Raw genomic sequence first — 20,403 nt, 5'->3', positions numbered from 1 at the left:
CTAAACCCTAAACCCTAAACCCTAAACCCTAAACTCTAAACCCTAAACCCTAAATTCTAAACTCCACCCTTTAACTCTAAACCCTAAGTTTGTGACTTTTGATAAAACATTAAGTGCTATTTTTGTGACTTTTGACTTTGAGTGCTAGTTTGAGAACAAAAACTTGATTTAGTGCTATTTTTGTCTTTTTTTCAAACAAAAAACTGGAAGGGAAAATAATAATAATCAACACACGTGTGAAATAAATCTCGGAACAACAACGACAACAAACACCAAAACAAAACCGACAAAGAGGGAAAAAAATTAATCGAGTTTGCAAACGTACCGGATAGATGTAGGAAGCGGGAGCAGCCACAAAGGCTTGTTCATAAGATAAAGAGATTAGGTTTTGTATCGTTTCTGTAAAAGAGGAGTGGTAGTGAATACAAAAGACACGAGTCTCATTAATAAAAAGTGAACAACGTCATTTCCAATCCATTGTCCCTTTTTTAAGAAGAAAATGACTGTAATGTGACTGTCGGACCCCTATATTACTAATTTTTACTATATTATTTTGTTTTAAGTTTACAAAAAAAAATATTATTTTGTTTTAACACTACAAAGTTCAGCTTATGCATGTATGGTTGACATCAACATCTCTATTACGGTCACGCTGCACGCAGCACCCATGATCTGATGATCCACCACCACAACGTAGGCACCCAACCCAAGTTTGAATTTTAGCATTCCCTCAAAGCTCTGTCTCTGATAACGTGGGAGTTCAAAACAGAGTCAACAACAAGTTTCATATTCAACTTGCACCATATATATCTGCTTCCTCTTGCGCTTTATTGATTTTATTTTGTTTAGCAAATAACACTGACATGATGATGATACCAAAAAAAAACAAATGTCTTTGTATAAATTTAATCCACGTAGTACCTGAAATTTATTACTAGTCTCGAATCAGATACCGTATCAGTAGATATTTGTAGCAATAGACAACACTAGCCGCCGTTTGAGTCCGGCCAACGTCCGGTGGCTTTCGAGCCTCAGCGTTGTGCCTCTTAGTGGCTTTTTGTCTTTTGGTCTCATCTCTCGTCTCGGTTTGGTCCGTTAAGCATCGGCGGGTCGTGTGTGCGAGCTACCTGTGTTTCGTCTCGATCCTTTAGCGGAGGTCCAGATCCGGGGGAGTGAAGCCACGGAGGAGCCTCTATGCTTCTCCTGCTCTTATTTTTAGCCTCGTTTGTGTAGATCGGTAAAACCCGCGGAAGAGCTTGAGGCGCGTGCGGGTTTACTCTCGCCGTTTTCATAAGCATAAAAGGTTCTCTGCGTAATGTGTCTGGGCTTATTCTTATGAGAGGTCTCAGTTTAGTTGTATCTTGACTTGTATGGAGATGTGTGGAAGTGTTTCTTGATGTGAACATTTGATTCTATGGTGTTGCTCTGTTTCTTTTTGAGTTAGTTTGAGATGTCTTTCTCTCATGTGTCCCTTTTTGTAATAGGGCTTAGACTCCGGGGAAGCTTGTTTCCTCCGGCTCAGGTTTTCCGGTATCCTTTCCGGCTTTGTATCCATCTATGTTTCAATCAATGTGTTTCAAAGTGGAAAAAAAATAAGATATTTGTAGTAGTATTATTCTGTACTACAAAATTATTCTTTGTTTATTTGGTCAACCTCACTATCGCATCACGACAGTACCTTCGCAATAAAATAGGTAAAATAGAAAAAGACTCATGACTAAAATGCCTATGTGACAACCCAAAGAAAAACTAGTAAAAAAATGGCAAACTGAAAAAAACAAAGACCAGAGCCATGGTGTTAAAACTCCACCTGCTAGACTTCTCTTTCTCAGATCATTCACAAACCAGAAAACTACTCTGCACACTGTTCATCGCTTTCATATACTCAGATCCTCAGATGATGATGACTGGAGCAAGCCATGAGATTGCACCTGATGAGTTTCATCAGATTCCTCGTGTTATCACTCCTTTTCCTGCTCCTAAACTCTCCCACTTACCTATGGTATTATTATACTCTCCATTTCTCATTTGCTTTACTACTTCTCTTCTTGTTTTCTAGTAGCTGAAACTGGGAGCTTCTTGTTTCCAAGTTTCAAGGTGATCATAAAGAAAGCTTGTATTGGGGAACTTATCGTCCACAGGTCTATTTTGGAGTTCGTGCCAGGTAATTAATTACTTGGAGAAGCTTCCTTGTTGCTGTAATCTTCTTATTACACCAAAAGGACTAGTCTTTTTGTTTTGTCTATCTTCTTAGTCCGAGATGATCTTGTATGTGAAAAATGTGGAATAGGAAAACAACATTAGAATCTTACGATCTATAAGCCAAAGGGAAGCTAATCATTCCCCATATCATGTGAAACTGTGTTCCTTTATTGTACAAGCTTCTAAGTTTGTATATGGCATTAAATAATGCAGAACTCCTCAGTCTCTTGTTGCTGGCTTGATGTGGCTCGGTGATGAGAAAGATGATGATGGGAAGCATGTGATGAGACATTTCTGTGAAAACTCTCAAGATCTCAAGTCATTTGGCTGGAGAGAACACAATGGGGTAGATTTTGGGAGGCAAGAGCTTCTTGATCAAGATATGATATTGGAGACAAGTTTTGTCAAGTCTAAAGAGGGAAGCCTTGGTTATGGAGGGGATTGGTCTGTTCGAATCAATCGTATAAACAAAGGGTAAGTAACTACTTGATAAGCAACTAATAGTACTCTTATTTTTCAGTTAACTGTCTCTCTGCTTTCTTCATAGGTTGAATGATGAAGTAAAGAGAACCGTACATCTCTTCTTCTATCTAACTGATGAAGGTGGCAATGTTCTAAATTTAGGAAAAAATGTATTGGATCTTAAAGAGAGTTCTGTCTTGGCTTCTGGTTCACGTGCAGACGTAGGAAACTGGCAGATGCACTTAAAATCAGAGGTAACTTTTGATTTGCAGTGCTTTTTATTGATCAGTAGGATCTTCAGTTGTTCTATCAATATAACCGCTGCTCTTTCGTTTGAAGGCTCATATTGATGCACATTATTGCGGTTTCAAGACGCCTGACATTGTCAATCTTTCTGATGCTGTTCAGAAAAATCTCGCTGTACAGGTTATATCTCAACTTTGGGTCAAGTTAGTGTATCTTTTTTATTTTTCTTTATGAAGATCACAGTGCTCATATGTAGCCCTCCTGGCTTGTATATTTTAGGAAAACAAATCTGGAAGACTTCAGCTCTCTGACACATCAGAGGATTCTTCCAGCATTTATGTTTTTCAGGTAATCAATATTTGATTCAATGATATGTTTTCAGTGTTATTCTTCATCTCTAATCACCATCTAATTTCGTCGTGCAGATTTCAACAACGACTCAGTCTACTATTGATATTGCCTTTGTCTCTGGGATAAGAGGAGAAAGTTCTCACGTGGAACAGCGTATAATGAGTCTTACAGGTTTTTATAATCCTTCTGGTTATTTCCAAGCATGGATGCATATCAGATTACACTTGCTGAACATTAATAAAACTTCCGCATAATCATTTTTAGTTTTGATTAGCTTGTAACGAGTTTATCATGTCTACTTCTATGTCTTTGAGCTATGTTCACATTTTTCAACCTGTGTAGGTTCACCACTCTCTAGTCTACTTGAAGAGAAACATATAGCTTTTGATGCAAAGTTCAAGGAATGCTTCCACCTTTCTGAAAAGGTGGGACTCTTTTCTTTTTATTAATTTGAAACTTCAGATACCAATGTAAGACTATGTACACTGGTTTAGTTTTTTCAACACCCTATTTTACACTTTTACTTTAACACATCGGATCTGACTGGTGACCATTCGGAAAATAAGAAGAACAAACAGAAAAAGAATATACGGGAAAAAAATAGCAGGAATAAAAAGGAATGGTTGTTCCTTCTCAAATTTAACAAGGAATAATTTTATCCTTTAATTCTCTACAAAAACAGGAACGAGAGAGAATGAGAAGGAATTATTATTCCTTGCGAATGGTGATTTTTTATAGGAACGTTAGGGAATGCATTATTCCCCATCATTCCCCGGTCACCATTCATACCCATCATCTTCTTTCTCTTCCACATATATATCTAATACTTATATAATATAATAGTTTTATTAAAAAAATCAACACCTTATCTATTTATTTTTATTTCATATTTCATATTATGATTTTGTAACTAAATAATAACAGTTAAAACATAAACAATTTTTTTTTCAAAAATGATAATAATTATAAAATTAAATAAAAATAGTTAGAGTTGAAATTTTATGAAATATTTAATAAAAAACATATAATAGAATTTGATTGAAAATGTGTAAAACTTATGATAAAAGATTTTTTGTATATGTCCAAATCATATATAACTAGTCTCTATTTATAGATCATCAAAAATTATAAATTTTGATATAATGTAATAAAATAAATAAATTAATTTGTTGTGGAATAAATAACTTATAACAAAGAAGGTGAATATGAAAAATCTAATTAATATCAACAGCCAATAAGAAATCAACACAAACTGTTATGGACCCCACATTTTTTGTTTTCAACGTGTTGAAAAAATTCAAAAGCAAACAATCCTAATGTTTTTACTTTTTTCAACAGACCCACTGTAAGCATTCAATAGTTTAAAAAAATTATTCAACATGTCCATTGTAAGTAGTCTAATAGGTGATGTTTAGCACATCAAATGGTCTGGTTTAATGGATGATCTCTTTATAGTTAAGATCTTATTAATATCGATGTATACTTGACCGGAGACAGCTTACTATTAAGTCTTGCTTGTGAAAATTCATTCTTCATCCCACTTCCTCTGATCACAGCTTGATTCTGAAACTTTGATGGTTGGTAAAGCTGCAATTGGGAACATGCTTGGTGGAATTGGTTACTTCTATGGTCAATCCAAAATTAAGGCTCCCAAAAGTACTCAGGTGATTTTTAATTTTTCTTGCTTTTTGGCGCTTGGAATTACCAACCAAACCGAACCAAAATTTACAAGTACTAAGATGGATCCAAATGTCTACAGCTCGAAGGACCCGGACCCAATGAGAACTGACCTGAACCTGAACCCAATATCCAAACGCACATGCCTATTAATAACAAACAGATCATCGAGTTCAATGTTTTTCAGCTGCAGGCTAAAAGTGAGGATGAGTTCCTGCTATATTGGCCAGCTGAACTGTACACAGCAGTTCCAAGCCGGCCAGTATTTCCTAGAGGATTTTTGTGGGACGAAGGTTTTCATCAGTTGTTGGTCTGGTTAGTTGTTATGTTACTTATGTATCGATCATTCAATAGGCTGAACTTGATATGTTTCTGTAAAGGATTGTTCTTATGTGGGATATGGTTTCAGGCGCTGGGATTTCCGAATAACCTTGGAGATCCTTGGAAACTGGTTAGACTTGATGAACATAGATGGATGGATACCGCGTGAGCAAATCTTGGGAGATGAAGCTCTGAGGTTGTTATATATATACATACTCCTATTAACTTCAGTAGAATCTTTATCATTATATAATTTTTTGTTGTTGTATATCAATAAAGCGTTTTTGCTTGCTGCAGTAAGATTCCAAAGCAGTACGTTGTTCAGATCCCAAGTAATGGCAATCCACCTACACTACTTTTGGTGATACGCGGTAAGAAACTTGTCATCAAAAAGATTGATACATAGGACCTTAACCTTGATACATGCTTGAGAAAATGAGCCAATGTTGATATTTCTTGTATTTTATGCTTTTCCAGACCTGATAAATGGGATAAGGGCAGAGAAATTTAACAAGGAAGAAAGAGATGAAATCTTGTCATTCCTTGACCTTGCTTTTGTTCGGCTAGATGCATGGTTTCAATGGTTCAATACCTCCCAGAAAGGTAATTAATAACATGACTATGAGTATACTAGTACCGTAGTCTACTTACATGTACTATTGTGTGACTTTATCCTACGTTTAACTATTTGGTATATGATGTGTTACTTATGACTTGACTAAACACCAGGGAAGGAGATGGGAAGTTACTATTGGCATGGCAGAGACAGTTTAACAAATCGGGAACTAAACCCTCAGGTACTTTTTCTTGAATCTCAGTAGAAATGGTAACCAAAATATTATTCTTAGCCCTCACCAGTTTGGTAGGTACATCAAGAGACTTATACCTGATACTTTAGCTTTCACAATTTCTTGCAGTCTCTTTCCTCGGGTTTTGATGATTATCCTCGAGCTTCACACCCAACTGAAGATGAGAGGCATGTAGACCTGAGGTGCTGGATGTATCTTGCAGCAGATTGCATGAACTCCATCATAGAGTTTCTTGGGGGAAAAGGCAGACCTGTTACGGTTAGAAGAACATGACAAGAAAGTAAATTATACATTCTCTCTAATGTGTTCATCACATGTTTTTGGAACTGAATCATGCAGGTGGATTACAGCTCAACTGTCAAGCTGCTGTCAGATTTCAATCTCCTGAATCAGGTTTATATTCTTATAAAATGCCTACAAGGCTACACCTTTATCACTTTCATTAACAATTGAAGGTTGGATCTCCTTAATTTTACAGATGCACTATGACCATGATCTTGGGGCTTACCTCGACTTTGGTAACCATACAGAAGATGTAAGTAAATTCTAATGAATTAATCTCACAGATAAGACTGAATATTATCAACCTCTTGATAGAAAACTTTCTGGATTTTTGTTCTTTTTAGGTTCGTTTAGTCTGGAAAGAGGTAACTGGAGAGGATGGTCGTGTATCTCGAGAGCTGGTAAGGGAGACATTTGGGAAGCCAGAGCTAAGATTGGTTCCTCACATTGGTTACGTCAGCTTCTTTCCCTTCATGTTTAGAATCATCCCACCTGTGAGTAAATATATTTAGCATTAGTAGTATCTAAACACTTTGTAGGCAACTAAAACTAAACCTTCACATGTGTTTTGTTGCTTGATATGAAAGGCTTCTTCAATCCTCGAGAAACAACTGGATCTCATTTCAAACAAGAGCATTGTATGGAGTGACTATGGATTACTTTCACTTGGCAAAACTAGGTGAGTCTACATATACCTGAGAAATTTCATTCTTCCGTGAGAGTCCATGAGAACTCACTCATTTGTCATCATGCAGTTCTTTGTACATGAAGTATAACACAGAGCACGAAGCACCATATTGGAGAGGTGCAATATGGATGAACATGAACTACATGATTCTTTCTTCCCTCCACCATTATTCTATAGGTACATTTCTCACCCCCTCACTTCACAAACATTAAGATGTAAAACTTATATACATGGCCAATCAAAACTTCTGCAGTTGATGGACCGTACATGGACAAGGCAAGAACCATTTACGAGGAACTAAGGAGCAACCTGATAAGGTATGCATGTTTGGTAGAATTGGAGCTGAAGATATGTGGCCTTACCTATATTGTGTGGTTGATGCAGGAACGTGGTTAGAAACTATGATCAGACTGGATATATCTGGGAACATTACGACCAAACAAAAGGAACTGGAGAAGGTGGACGTGTCTTCACCGGCTGGTCTGCTCTTATCCTCTTAATCATGTCCGAAGAGTACCCTCTATTTTAGGAAATTTGATTTCCAACCTTTGTAACTTTGAGCTTCATATCTTACCACGCATGTTTGTGAAACAAAATAAGGATATCTCTTCCAAAGACTTTAATCAAAATAATTCACATGATTTTATTAATTATAGCTCAGATACTATTAGGTACATGTAGAGTAAAGCTAGCCTTGTTGTGCCTGTGCATAACAAAGTCTAAAGCTAGCCTTGTTGATTCATTTCTGTATCTTCGGACACCATATTTCTATATCTCTCATGTCTCGCTTCAATACGTTCCCAAGCCTTCCTATGGCTTCTATTATTAGGGATAAATGTTCCACAACGGATATCAGAAGGTATCCTTAGTAATATATAAGATGGATGAGCCACTCCACTTATCACCAATTGGTTTTAGGTTGGAAACTCATCTAGCTCAACATGGTATCAGAGCCCGATCGATGCAGTCCAATCCGATTCATGATCGATCTAGCCTAAATTCGGCCCATCGATCATTGCCCGAACATTCCGAGATTGACGCTCAAAAAGCCATCATCTCGAGGGTGCGTATTAGGGATAAATGTCTCACATCGATATTAGAAGGCATCCTTAGTAATATATAAGATGGATGAGCCACTCCACTTATCACCAGTTGGTTTTAGGTTGGAAATCCATCTAGCTCAACATCTATCTCCTGTTGCAATACTGTTTACGAAGTCCCAAACAGTTCATAGTTCTATAAATGTGTTGAAAAGGCCTCCCTCGTCCCATTCTTCATCATAAGATGAGGAATGGCTCGAACATATATGTCTGGCGCAGCTAACAAGACAGCGATTTCTTATAGTGAAATTGAAGGTGGTATCTTTTAGCTCACGGATCATATATGTTGGGAGACGGGAAACAGGAGCAGCAGTGGGAAACAGAGGGGTCGAGTTATCGTTTAGTGAGATGTTGAAGAAGAGTAGTAGCAACATGAAGAAAGTGGCAGCAGCAGAGTCATCTTCTGATCCAAGCGAGGGAAACAAAGGCGGTGGGAAGAAGAAAGGGAAGAAAGGGAGGCAGCTTGATCCAGCTCTTCTTGGTTTCAAAGTCACTGGCAATCGCATTATGGGCGAGATTCACTGCGCTATTGACTTTTAAAGACTCTTTTCTTCTTTTGTACAAAACCTTTGCATGTATAAAAGATAAAAGAGCTTCTTTGGCGTGTATAGATAGATCTTTTTCAGACACATTTCTTCCATCCTACATTAGAAGTTGAGAACACAGGAAATAGACAATAAATTGTTTAAAAAAAAATTATCTGTTAGTTATGTCTTATTTTATCTGTCAAGTCCAATAACCAACCATTGGCACTGGCACTAGGAATTCGAAGCTTGGCAAAATTTACATCACGAAAGACTTGGTTAACACCATTATAGGACTTATGCTCCTTCACAAGATCACACGCTGGGTCGTGGTGGTCCGACCAGGTCTGAGAAGTTGAAACAGGTGAACAATGTTTGGTTAGATGTAGAAATTGCTAGTCAAAATGTTGACCTAGAGTAGTTTCAGCTACAAGACATCTTGAAATGTTTTTGACATGGAGCATGATATTAGCAAAAGCAATGTGTTCCATTTTAAATAGATTAGCTTTTTTTCCAGAAATGCAAAACAAAACAGAGTTATAGTTAATAATAAAATCTATTTCTTATTAAAAGTGTGTTGATAAATCATTACCTTTTTACCTAATGCAGAACGAAACAGGGTTTGTTTAGTTAAGTGCAAAAAGTAGGCAAGGGCATTTTAACCTGCATCCGAATATCCGAACCGAAACCGACCCAAAAATATTCGATCCGGAACCGGACCAAAAATTTACAAGTATTTTTTGAGTCTAAATTTTTTTTACCCGAAATAACCGGAACCGAAAAGGAACCGACCCGAATAGATCCGGACCCGAAATGAACCGACCCGAATAGATCCGACCTGATAAGAACCGATTTGTACCCGACTTAAAAACATGTATATCTAAACTATGATGTTTTTGTGTTTTATTTTATATATATTATTTTATGATTTTGTTGAAATATCTTTTGTGAACAATATTTGTTATTATTTTTTAATATTTTTTAAGTAATATAAAGTTTTAAAATGTAAAATTTAGAGTTTTAAAATGTTTTATTTTAATTATTAATAGTTTCTGTTTTGTAAAATTTTAGATATATATGACAAATATTCAAAGTTGATGGAATTGGGTATATCATGTCCTTTTCAGATCCTAAATATCCGAACATGACCCGGACCCGATATGGACCCGAAAAATTACAGATATTTTATGGGTATTTTAATTATAGACCCGAACCGACCTGGATCCGAAAAAAACCGACCCGAACCCGAACCGAAAATTTCTAAGTACCTATTGAATCTAAATATTTAGGATCTGAAAAGATTCGGATCCGAAAAAAACCGGTCCAAAACCCGATCCGAAGACCCGAACCCCCAGACCCAGCAAAAAGTACTCAAATGCTCAACACAGATCTGCTGTTTTGGACTGTACTAGCATAGAAGATGGAGCAACTAGTAAGCATGGGTTTCTCCAGCGACTTAGCCGGCGAAGCTTTAACCGCCACCGGCGGAGACTCCATCCAAAAAGCCACCGACTGGATCCTCTCCCACCGTCCTCCCCACCAAACCACCACCGCCACGTCACAGCCCAAACTCGACCGCTTCCTCCGCCCCAATTCCAAAACCCTAACCCCCGTCGGCGATTCCAACAAACGCCCCAAGCTCTCACCACCACCCTCCACCCACCGCCACCGCCACCGCCACCGCCAACACCAGCCTCTATCTGAGCGTATGCGTCCTCGCACTCTCGACGACGTCGTAGGCCAAGACCACCTCCTCTCTCCCTCTTCCCTCCTCCGCTCCGCCGTCGAATCCAACCGTCTCCCTTCCATCATCTTCTGGGGCCCACCTGGCACCGGCAAAACCTCAATCGCCAAATCTCTCATCAACTCCTGCAAGGACCCTTCTCAGTACCGCTTCGTCTCCCTTTCCGCAGTTACTAGCGGCGTCAAGGACGTGAGAGACGCCGTTGAAAGTGCCAAGAAGCTTAACCTAGAAGGTAAGAAGAGGACTGTGTTGTTTATGGATGAAGTTCATCGCTTTAACAAGTCGCAGCAAGACTCCTTCCTGCCTGTTATTGAAGATGGTAGCATCCTCTTCATTGGCGCCACTACTGAGAACCCGTCTTTTCATTTGATCACTCCTTTGCTCTCTCGTTGTAGAGTTCTCACTCTCAATCCATTGAAACCTAATCATGTTGAGACTCTTCTTAAACGAGCTGCAGATGATGATTCCGGTAGAGGACTCTCTAGTAACGTTGAGGTTGATGATTCTGTTATTGAGTTCTTGGCTAATAACTGCGATGGTGATGCACGTGTCGCGTTAAATGCCTTGGAAATCTCAGCTACCATGGCTACTGCTCGAGCCGGATCTGGTGAGGGAGATGTTGTTGGTGTTGCTGCTGTTGTGGCTCTTGATGATGCTAAAGAGGCTCTTCAGAGCAAGCATTTGGCGTATGACAAGGCAGGGGATCAACATTACAATCTCATAAGCGCGCTGCACAAGTCTATGCGAGGAGGAGATGCTAACGCTGCAATCTACTGGCTAGCTAGAATGCTTGAAGGTGGCGAAGAGCCGCTTTACATTGCGAGGAGGCTTATAAGGTTTGCAAGCGAGGACGTTGGGCTTGCCGATCCTTCAGCTCTTACTCAGGCGGTTGCTTGCTATCAAGCTTCGCATTTCTTGGGTATGCCTGAGTGCAATGTGATTCTTGCTCAGTGCGCTGCTTACTTGGCGCTGGCTCCTAAATCAATTGCTGTTTACAGAGCAATAGAAACAGCAAGGAAGGTGGTGAAGGACTCGGTTGGTCATAATGAAGGGGTGCCTCTACACCTGAGGAACGCGCCGACTAAGTTAATGAAGGAACTTGGGTATGGGAAAGAGTATATATATCCTCCTGATGACCCTTCTTCTGCAGCAGCTCAGACATATCTACCTTCGTCTCTTCTGCATTATAAGTTCCTGGATTGGCCCGAAGGTGCTTCAGGTGATGGCCAAGAGCAAGAATAACTACTGCTATTATTTCTTTCTTGTTGTTCCTCAAGTCTTAGTAGAGGCTACTGTATATTTTGTGGTCTATTGCTTTCGTTTACTGCTCATAACGCTTGTAAACTTGGTATTGGTGGAAACATAAGGGTAGAAAAAGAGGAACCATTACTTATTATTCAAGAAAATTTGCATTGTTCCCAACAACATAATCAATGAGAATCCTTAGACGTGGATCTATGGAACAAAGAAAAGGGTTGATTAATGACTCTTCCACACTTTCACTGGTCGAGACTAAGGTCTCCCCATTGGACATTATGTTTTGCAGCTAAATAATGAGCACCAACTGGACCACGACTGCCGTGAGGATAGAACTCTGGTATTGTCTTCTTTTCTTCAATCTCTTTGAGCAGTGGAGTGAAAAGCGCCCAAGCAGCGTCAAGTTCATCGCTTCTTATGAACAACCTTCGTTCCCCTTCGATTGCATCCAGCAACAGCCTCTCATATGCATCTGGGATCTCCTTTGAATACCTTCAACAGCAAAACAAAAAAGGGTAAATGAAACAATATAGAACAGGCAAACAGAGTTGCTGATTCCTTTTTGTGTTGTCTCCACTCACCTTGCTGAATAGAGAAGATTCAAGTGACTCTGATCTAATCTCATTCCTAAACCAGGGACCTTGTTGTTGATTTTCAAATAGATGCCTTCATCTGGTTGGACACGGATGACAAGCTCATTTGTGGTCCGGTCAAGATTAGTACCACCAGAGTTCCGGTTATATAAATTTCCAGGCACATGCCTGAACTGCACTCTTATCTCCGCACTGTAACAATAAGTGTGTTAGTATACTAACGTGTTGAAGAAAATAAAAAAAACTTCCAAAAATGTTTTGGTTACCTCCGGGTGTGTAGTGCTTTCCCAGCTTTCATCAGAAAAGGAACACCGTCCCATCTAGCATTGTCGATGAAGAGTGCAGCAGCTGCAAACGTCGGTGTCAGGCTATCTTTTGGGACAGTTTTATCATCAGTATAGCCTGGATAAGTGACTCCTCCTTTGGTGGTGCTCTTGTACTGTCCTATCACCACATCTTCAAGTTGTATTGGCCTCATTGAACGTAGAACCTTTACCTTTTCATTTCTGATATCCTCTGCATCCAAACTAACAGGTGTTTCCATGGCGAAAAGAGCTAATATCTGAAGCAGATGATTCTGCATTATATCTCTTATTATTCCGTAATGATCAAAGTACCTGAAGATACAGTGTCAAAACATAAGGCTTCAACAACTAAGAGAGATTAAAAGTGAGACAGAGGACAAGAAAAATCACCCTCCACGTCCTTCAGTGCCGAAATCTATCAAAGTACCTGAAGATACAGTGTCAAAACATAAGGCTTCAACAACTAAGAGAGATTAAAAGTGAGACAGAGGACAAGAAAAATCACCCTCCACGTCCTTCAGTGCCGAAATCTTCAGAGAATATGAACTGCACGTTCTGTATGTACTGCCTTGACCATAACGGTTCAAATATGAGATTTGAGAATCGAAGAACGGACAAGTTCTCAACTAGTTCCTTTCCTAAGTAATGGTCTATCCTGTAAACATCAACTTTTCCACATTAGCTAGCTGTCTCCAAAACCATCATGACAGATTCACAATAACTTGAGTACAATATCTCCACCTAAATATTTGGTCTTCCTCAAGGTACTGCTTAAGGGACTTTGTTAAAGCAGCGGAGGTTTTGGAATCTCGGCCAAAAGGTTTCTCGACAATGACCCTAGTCCATCCACTGGAAGATGAAGCAGAAGAGCTTGCACACTTCACAGCGTCGACAAAGATATTTGGAGGGATTGAAAGATAGAAAAGGCGGTTCGAGAGTCTTCCACCCTGTAAATAATTATGTGATATTGTGATGGATAAGTAGACCTATGATAAAGATGTAAGAATACCAAATTTCTCTAGTTTTTAGTTATCTCACAGAAACAATAATACTTTTCCACTTCAATGTACAGGTCTCATAATCTACACCATATCACCTACCTAAGTAATGCCTATAACCTGCCTAGTCTTCAGAAAATAATGATGCAATCTAGTTGCAAGGGAATCATGAAGAAGTTAATCAGTGGAGGATAAACATCAAGTACCTCATGCTCCTTGAGCTTCTTGTCCAATGCAACAAAATGTTCTTGAGAATCATACTGACCCGTATGGTAAAAACATCTCTTGAGAAACTCTTCCATCTTCTCGCCGCAGTTTTCCCTGAAAATATCAGATGAAAGGATGCAGCTTAAACAAACCATCTCTGGCAAAGCACCAAAGTAAAAAAAAAAAAAAGAACCCTAAAGACCAATGTCTTGGTAGAATCATTCACCTCTTATCAATTCTACAAGTCAGTGTTTTGCTGACCATGTCTCTAAGTTCAGCATCTGTCATCTTACTCCTTGCATACCCGTATATCGTAAAATGCTGCAACGAAAGCAAGAAAATCAAATGGTCTGCACTTACCACATTCAAACAATATAAAGAATCATCAGAACGAAAGGAAGTTTCTTTGTATACCTCAGGAAGACAGCCTTCATAGTAGAGTGCGAAGAGAGCTGGGAATATCTTCTTCTTGGCAAGATCACCAGAAGCTCCCACCACGGTGATACTAACCGTCGAATGCTCTTTGCCGCCGTTAGACTCTATCACAAGCTTGTCTTCTGCTTCTTGTGACGGAATCGATAAAGGTCCGCCTTTTAACTCAGGCGAGCTTGACTTGGTGATAACTGCGCCTAAAACCAATGGTAATCGCATCAAGAAGAGTCGGAGAATAGTACAGAAACCAAAGCCTATATATAGAGTTTAAAGTTTCAAGCTTTATGCTATACCCGCAAATCAAATGCAAACCCAATAGGGGAAAAGTAAAGAGCACGCAGAGAATCAAATCAAATCAAACTTACCATCTCCCACTGCAACAGAGCTCTGGACGAGCTTCCTCTTAGATCTAACACAGAGGTCATCTAGGTTTATCCCCTGAGGGAATGAGAGTGAGCGTCGTGATGGGTCGCTGTTGATGAGGGAAGAATGATTTGATAAGAAAGGGGACGAGGAGGAGGTGCGGGAGGAGAGAGACGTTGAAAACGATGACATGTTCGAATTGAGTTAACAAACGAAAATTGTAAATCTCGCGATTGATGCGATTACGAGAGACGCGAGGGACGAAGAGTTTTAAGGACAGTTGTTCCGAAAGGGTTGAGCCTTTTGATGTCTCCCAAAGGTTGCGTCTTTGGGCAAATCGGTGATTGTTTTGTGTTGGTATGGTCAAGCGAAAGGCTACTCTGGCAATTGTATTTTTGATTATTCAATTCAACGAAATCACAAGTGGACTTAGCTTTCTATTTTATTTTAATGTCTAATGGTTTGCAACTATTTGACTCCCCTTTTTAACCTAATCATCTGATGCGATTACTTGATGGCATATCAATTTCTGTTGATGGTAATATAAAGGATACTATTCTTGTTACGTGAATAATATGTCCTAATAATATGGTATTAATTAGGTGTTAGCAAGGTTTATACACAGTGTTCCAGAATATAATGGAATAAGTTAATGGTTTGAAGAGTAAGATGAAATAAGTTGTAGAGAAGTTATGCTGTAATATGAGTGGTAAATGTTGCCATGTTTTTTTTTTAATGTTGCCATGTTGGATGTGGCTATTGGAGAAGACGAATCACTCGACACCACAAATTAAAGGGACATCCGGAGAAACGAGCATCTTGCAATATCTCTCGAATACCAACTCCATGACTGAAACACACTTTGATCCTTATAGCTTTCACTATCAGTTAAGGCATGCATGAATATAGTACTTAATGAATACGAGAGTCCAGGCTGAGTGCAAACTAAAACTAAATGCTATCGTGCAAAAATGCATCACTTGCCACCACATTCTAACATGTAGAAACCAAGCGTTCGTAGCTTGGTGTGGTAAAGGAGGTACAGCTATACTGTCCGCCACCCGGGTTCGAGCCTTGGCCACAACGGATTTAACATTCTTTCCGTTGGGGCGCTGGACCCCTTTTGGGGAGATAGTTGGAATATGGCTACCCATATACCAGAGTTATCAAAAAAAAAAAACATGTAGAAAATGACTTGTTTCCCCGGCCAAAGTTAGCGCTGTACATTTGCATCTAGTTACCAACCCATCACTCAGAATTGTGGGTAGCTCGACCCTCTTTGTGTTTTAAACTAGACCGGAAGCTAAACAGAATAATTATTTAAATAACGATTCAAAATGATTCAAAATATTATTATATAGTGTGGTAAATAATAAAAATATGAATAAATATGAAATATAAAGCATTGAAAATATTAAATACTTTTTATTTATCTAATTTATGAATTTTGATTTAATGATTTTTGTTTGGTTCAATAGTTTCAAGATCAAATTTGACTACATGATTGTTGACTGTTTCACGATCGAACGCAGTCATGGTTTTAAAAACACCGTTATTTATTATGGAACCGGAACCAAACTTAAAGCATAAACATATATAGCAGCTTAATATTTTACTAAAAAAAAAATATAGCCACAAAAATACATACATGAAGGAGGGTGTTATTTGTGTTACGATATGGCTGGAGCCAATGGAAGTACCGACTTAACGTCATGTGAGCTTTGAGGTCTGCCAAATTGGTTCTTTGATTCTTTGGATAGAAAAATTCTTCAAGTCCACAAACAAGCTACCTTGAATTGTTTCTATCCGTTGTTTGAAGATCGGTGCACTCCTTCCCAGTGGCTGCTATCATCAGGACATATGCTTCGGTTTCTTCAATGAGATTTTTGGCTTAAATTTTAGTTTTCCATCTTCTCTTTTTTTTATATATATCATTTGGCTCCAGAAGGACCGTGATCTTTGCCGGCTATTTGTGCAAAAATTCTCATGTTTTCAAATTAATCCAACGAATGATAAAAAAGAGAGGTTGATACGACTTTTCCAGCCAAATAAAATATAATAATCTACTAATAATAGTAATCCCAATTAATTCTAAAGATTGTGAATCTCAATGTTGAAAGGTTGTGTCTTTGCATAAAAACTGAGATTAGTTTTGTTTTTCCAATATGCAACTTTTGGATTTTTTTTTTTTTAAATAGTTAAAATATCTTATTAGTGTCTTTTACAATTATTAGGTTAGAGAGTTGTGTCATCTCAATATAAAAATATTGATGCAAAAAGATGGTTTCAATTTAGCTTGAAAATATGTAATATTTATCTACAAATGATTAAAATTGTGGTCAGATAATAAAAGCCCTAAAATTATGTGTTATCCAAAAGCTGCTACAAAGCAACCGTTCTAAATGTGATGAACAGTTGCATCCCTTTCAGAAACAATTACAATGCTTCATAAAATATATGTGACTAACTTTGCTCTTTTAAATGTGACCCACCTGACGCTGACGTGGTGCGCTGAGGAGTGAGTAAAGTGTCTCATTATAATGCAGATTTACTCCGTGAGTAGTCTGGAAACTGTAAATGTTTTTTTTTCACAATTGAATTTGAGCAAACAGAGCTAAGTTGAATTTATGGACTGCATTGAATCCAACGTCGCTACAAAGTTTGTGTATATTTTCTTCTGAAAATCAGTGAATCCTTCCTTCTCTTATCGGGTCATGACTACAACCGCATTGTACCTTCCAAGATTAGTTTTTGGGCAGTCGAACACTTTACAGCAGGTAAAAAGGTAAAATTGCGGTGAAACAACAAAAAAAAAACTAGACTCTTTTTTATTTATTTTTTAAATCTTTTATCCAATTAATTATAAAAATAATCATCGATTCCCTCTGCCAAATAAACCCTAGGTCACACTCCTCATCAGTTTGACGGAGACGGCAACTCTTCAACGGCAATCTCTTCCACCAGCGGCATCTAATCCCACATCCCTCAAGCTCTGTAACACAATGTACGTTTGCTTTCTCTTTCATGGTTTTAGTCGCCCCTGTAGTTTTACGAGCGTTGCTTTTCTCTGTGATTATTGGCGATTTTGTTTCTTAACCTCCCCTTTTCTATTGATTTTGCTTCTCGCCTATTTCCTCTGATTGTCTGTGATTTTGTTTTGGTTTCTCACATTTGTCAAATCTAAACCTCCAAGTTCCAGCTATACTTGTGCTTAAATGGATATCAACATGGATTACCCGCCAACAAATCTTAACTACATTCATCATCTTCCGGAGTTTAATTGGTTTGAACAAGGGAACAATCTTTTACAGCATTCGATTGGGATATCATTGAGCTCTATATGGGTCATGAGGCATTGGATGCAACAGTTTCTACTAATCCAAATTTTTGGTTATGTCTATCCTGCGATGGATGAGTAGGTGCTCTCTCACCTGGGAGACATCACCTCCTCAAACTGAAGAAGAAATGATGAAGTGGATGAATGAACCTCAGGCTATAGTTGGTCTCGTAAGAAATCAGTTAAGTCATGTTCTTTGTTGGTGTTTTGTGTCGACTGATATGCTAAGCTCATGGTGTATACTTCACGGCTGGGAAGATCAATACTGCGCTTTTTCTCCCTGACATTTGTATGTCAGCTGTAATCTCACTCTTATTGGATCCAACAAGAAGGCTAAGAATGGTCATGAGGTTTGGATGCAGCAGTTTCTACTAATCCAAATTCTCGGTTATGTCTATCTTGCGATGGATGCGTAGGTGATCTCACCTGGGAGACATCACCTCCTCAAACTGAAGAAGCAATGATGAAGTGGATGAATGAACTTCAGGGTATAATTGGTCTCGTAAGAAATCAGTTAAGTCATGTTCTTTTCTGGTGTTTTGTGTCGACTGATATGCTAAGCTCATGGTGAATACTTCACGGCTGAGAAGATCAATACTGCGCTTTTTTTCCCTGGCATTTGTATGTCAGCTGTAATCCTACTCTTATTGAATCCAACAAACACTACAAGAAATATGAGTATTGGTAGCAGTACGTGGTAGCACGAATTCACGAACTGCTACCAAAAATACCAAAATCGGATCACAACTCAATCGTCGCCTTAAATTCTCGCAATGAAAATTTTTATTAAGTTAAAACAAAAAAAAAATCAGTTTTGTAGCTGAAATGTTATTTTGGAGGGCAAAACACTTAACGAAATTTCACATTCCCACCAAAAATTTATGTTTTCGTAGAAATTGTTATTTTTTTGCCCAAGTCGTTTTCATTTTACAAAGAAAAAAAAACAAATTCATTTTCTCTATCATCGTCTTCATTGTTTATTTGAATCAATATATATATATCCATTCTGATCGAAGAAACACATATGGATTGGTCTTGTTCAAATTCGAACTCAGGAACCCTAATCTGTCAAGCCGCTGGACTCTTCTTCTTCGCAAACTCCTCCATCCACGGCGAATTGGCTCCTTCACCTTCCTCCGCTGCTTTTCACCACCATCACATTTGCCGCTTCTTCTTCATATTCCCTTTGTTTTATCAATCTCAATCGCACAGAAATCAAAACTCTAGAGGTCATCGACCTATATCCTTTGACAAGGTATGGCTCAGCGTGAAGACGTTTATGACCTTAATAGCCCACTAGATTCCAGGTTTTCTTCTACTCCAAAGCTCCAGTTTCAATTGGGTCTATAAAAATCTCCCTTTTTTGTTGTTTAGTCACACTTTTTCAGTTTTCACGAGTTTCTTTTGTTCGATTTTCGCTGGCAAAACCCCCTTGCTTTTGTTCAATCGATTTCGGCATTACTGTTTATGTTCACTTCTATTAAAAATCTCTCCTTTCTGCTGTTTCCTCTTGACAAAATTCCACCTTGATTTTGTTCACTTACTTTTGTATTTTTTTACGGTATGACCAGAACTGGATTGTTTATGTTGGATTAGCAGAAAAAGTTTGTCTTTTTGGTGTGTGATTCTGATTGTTTCTCTTCTATTGATTTATGCAACTGGGAACTGAGTTCTGATATGCGTTTTATGTGAAAAGTTTTACCATTTTAATGATGCCTCAAGGAGTTGTACCAGTTCAGGGATGGACCCCTACACCGTAAGTTGTGTCATAAGGGTCGGCTCGGCTCAGTTTCTCCTTCAAGTACCGGAACTGATCACAACAACTACAGAAATTTGCAGCAAAACGAGTCAGGCTATTCTGTCCTCTTGGCGGGATCTATGCATTGTTCTTCCTTCAAGGTTTGAAAGTAGGTAGAAGTTTGTTTGTTATGAATATATAAGTTTAAAGTTTGAGTCTTGGTTGCTTATTAATCCCTCTAAGTAGTCTCCAAACTCATAACTCGTGTACATATTCTAGTTTATGTGACATTATCAGCTGAGAGTTGAGGCTTAGCTGTAAAAATGCTATTACATAACTCGTGTACATATTCTATTTTGTCTCAGATTATGATGAATTAGACATTGCTCTGTTTCTCTCTGTGAGGTTCTGAGAACTATTGTTTAGTGAAACAGTCTTATTCAAAGACGCCTTGTTACAAGTATCGTTTACCCTTTTTGCAGGTCATCACACGAGAAGATGAGAACGGAAACGTCAAACTTGAGTGTCCCGCCATTTGTAAACAACAGTTTGCAGCTGAGCTAGGAGATTTCACATTGACTCACGGATGACAGCTACTAAAGATGCTGATCGCATTGCTAGGCTTGATGTTATTCGTATTATCTATCAATGAGCCTACTGCTACTTCTGTGGTTTATGCTTTTGAAAGGAAAAGCAATTAAATAATTCTTGTCTTTGATCTTGGTGGTGGTACCTTTGATGTCTCTGGTACTCAATTGCAATGTATC

General features: G+C 38.4%; 3 protein-coding genes across 3 annotated transcripts; 2 read left to right on the top strand and 1 right to left on the bottom strand.

Moving 5' to 3' along the window:
* Positions 1 to 1,770: 1,770 nt before the first annotated feature.
* Positions 1,771 to 7,612, top strand: LOC106304711 (alpha-glucosidase 2). The gene is made up of 22 exons (XM_013741108.1): positions 1,771 to 2,002; positions 2,091 to 2,164; positions 2,416 to 2,676; positions 2,750 to 2,918; positions 3,004 to 3,090; positions 3,190 to 3,258; positions 3,336 to 3,432; positions 3,604 to 3,686; positions 4,818 to 4,925; positions 5,132 to 5,253; positions 5,348 to 5,455; positions 5,557 to 5,630; positions 5,737 to 5,862; positions 5,989 to 6,056; positions 6,177 to 6,326; positions 6,408 to 6,461; positions 6,547 to 6,603; positions 6,695 to 6,844; positions 6,938 to 7,029; positions 7,106 to 7,215; positions 7,292 to 7,355; positions 7,423 to 7,612. The coding sequence occupies exons 1-22, from the start codon at positions 1,793 to 1,795 to the stop codon at positions 7,565 to 7,567; spliced, it is 2,478 nt and encodes an 825-aa protein (XP_013596562.1). The 5' UTR covers positions 1,771 to 1,792; the 3' UTR covers positions 7,568 to 7,612.
* Positions 7,613 to 10,044: 2,432 nt separating this feature from the next.
* Positions 10,045 to 11,812, top strand: LOC106306123 (ATPase WRNIP1). Its single transcript, XM_013742600.1, has 2 exons — positions 10,045 to 11,672; positions 11,703 to 11,812. The coding sequence occupies exon 1, from the start codon at positions 10,083 to 10,085 to the stop codon at positions 11,646 to 11,648; it is 1,566 nt and encodes a 521-aa protein (XP_013598054.1). The 5' UTR covers positions 10,045 to 10,082; the 3' UTR covers positions 11,649 to 11,672; positions 11,703 to 11,812.
* Positions 11,776 to 14,921, bottom strand: LOC106306122 (glucose-6-phosphate 1-dehydrogenase 3, chloroplastic). The gene is made up of 9 exons (XM_013742599.1): positions 14,564 to 14,921; positions 14,181 to 14,395; positions 13,993 to 14,087; positions 13,766 to 13,880; positions 13,303 to 13,508; positions 13,067 to 13,216; positions 12,523 to 12,873; positions 12,245 to 12,448; positions 11,776 to 12,155 (listed from the first exon to the last, which is right to left on the bottom strand). The coding sequence occupies exons 1-9, from the start codon at positions 14,751 to 14,753 to the stop codon at positions 11,906 to 11,908; spliced, it is 1,776 nt and encodes a 591-aa protein (XP_013598053.1). The 5' UTR covers positions 14,754 to 14,921; the 3' UTR covers positions 11,776 to 11,905.
* Positions 14,922 to 20,403: the final 5,482 nt, after the last annotated feature.

The sequence above is a fragment of the Brassica oleracea genome, chromosome C7 (assembly GCF_000695525.1).
Source record: "Brassica oleracea var. oleracea cultivar TO1000 chromosome C7, BOL, whole genome shotgun sequence".
NCBI lineage: Eukaryota > Viridiplantae > Streptophyta > Magnoliopsida > Brassicales > Brassicaceae > Brassica > Brassica oleracea.
Note: the sequence above shows the minus strand (reverse complement) of the source record. Positions and strands in the feature narration are given on the sequence as shown.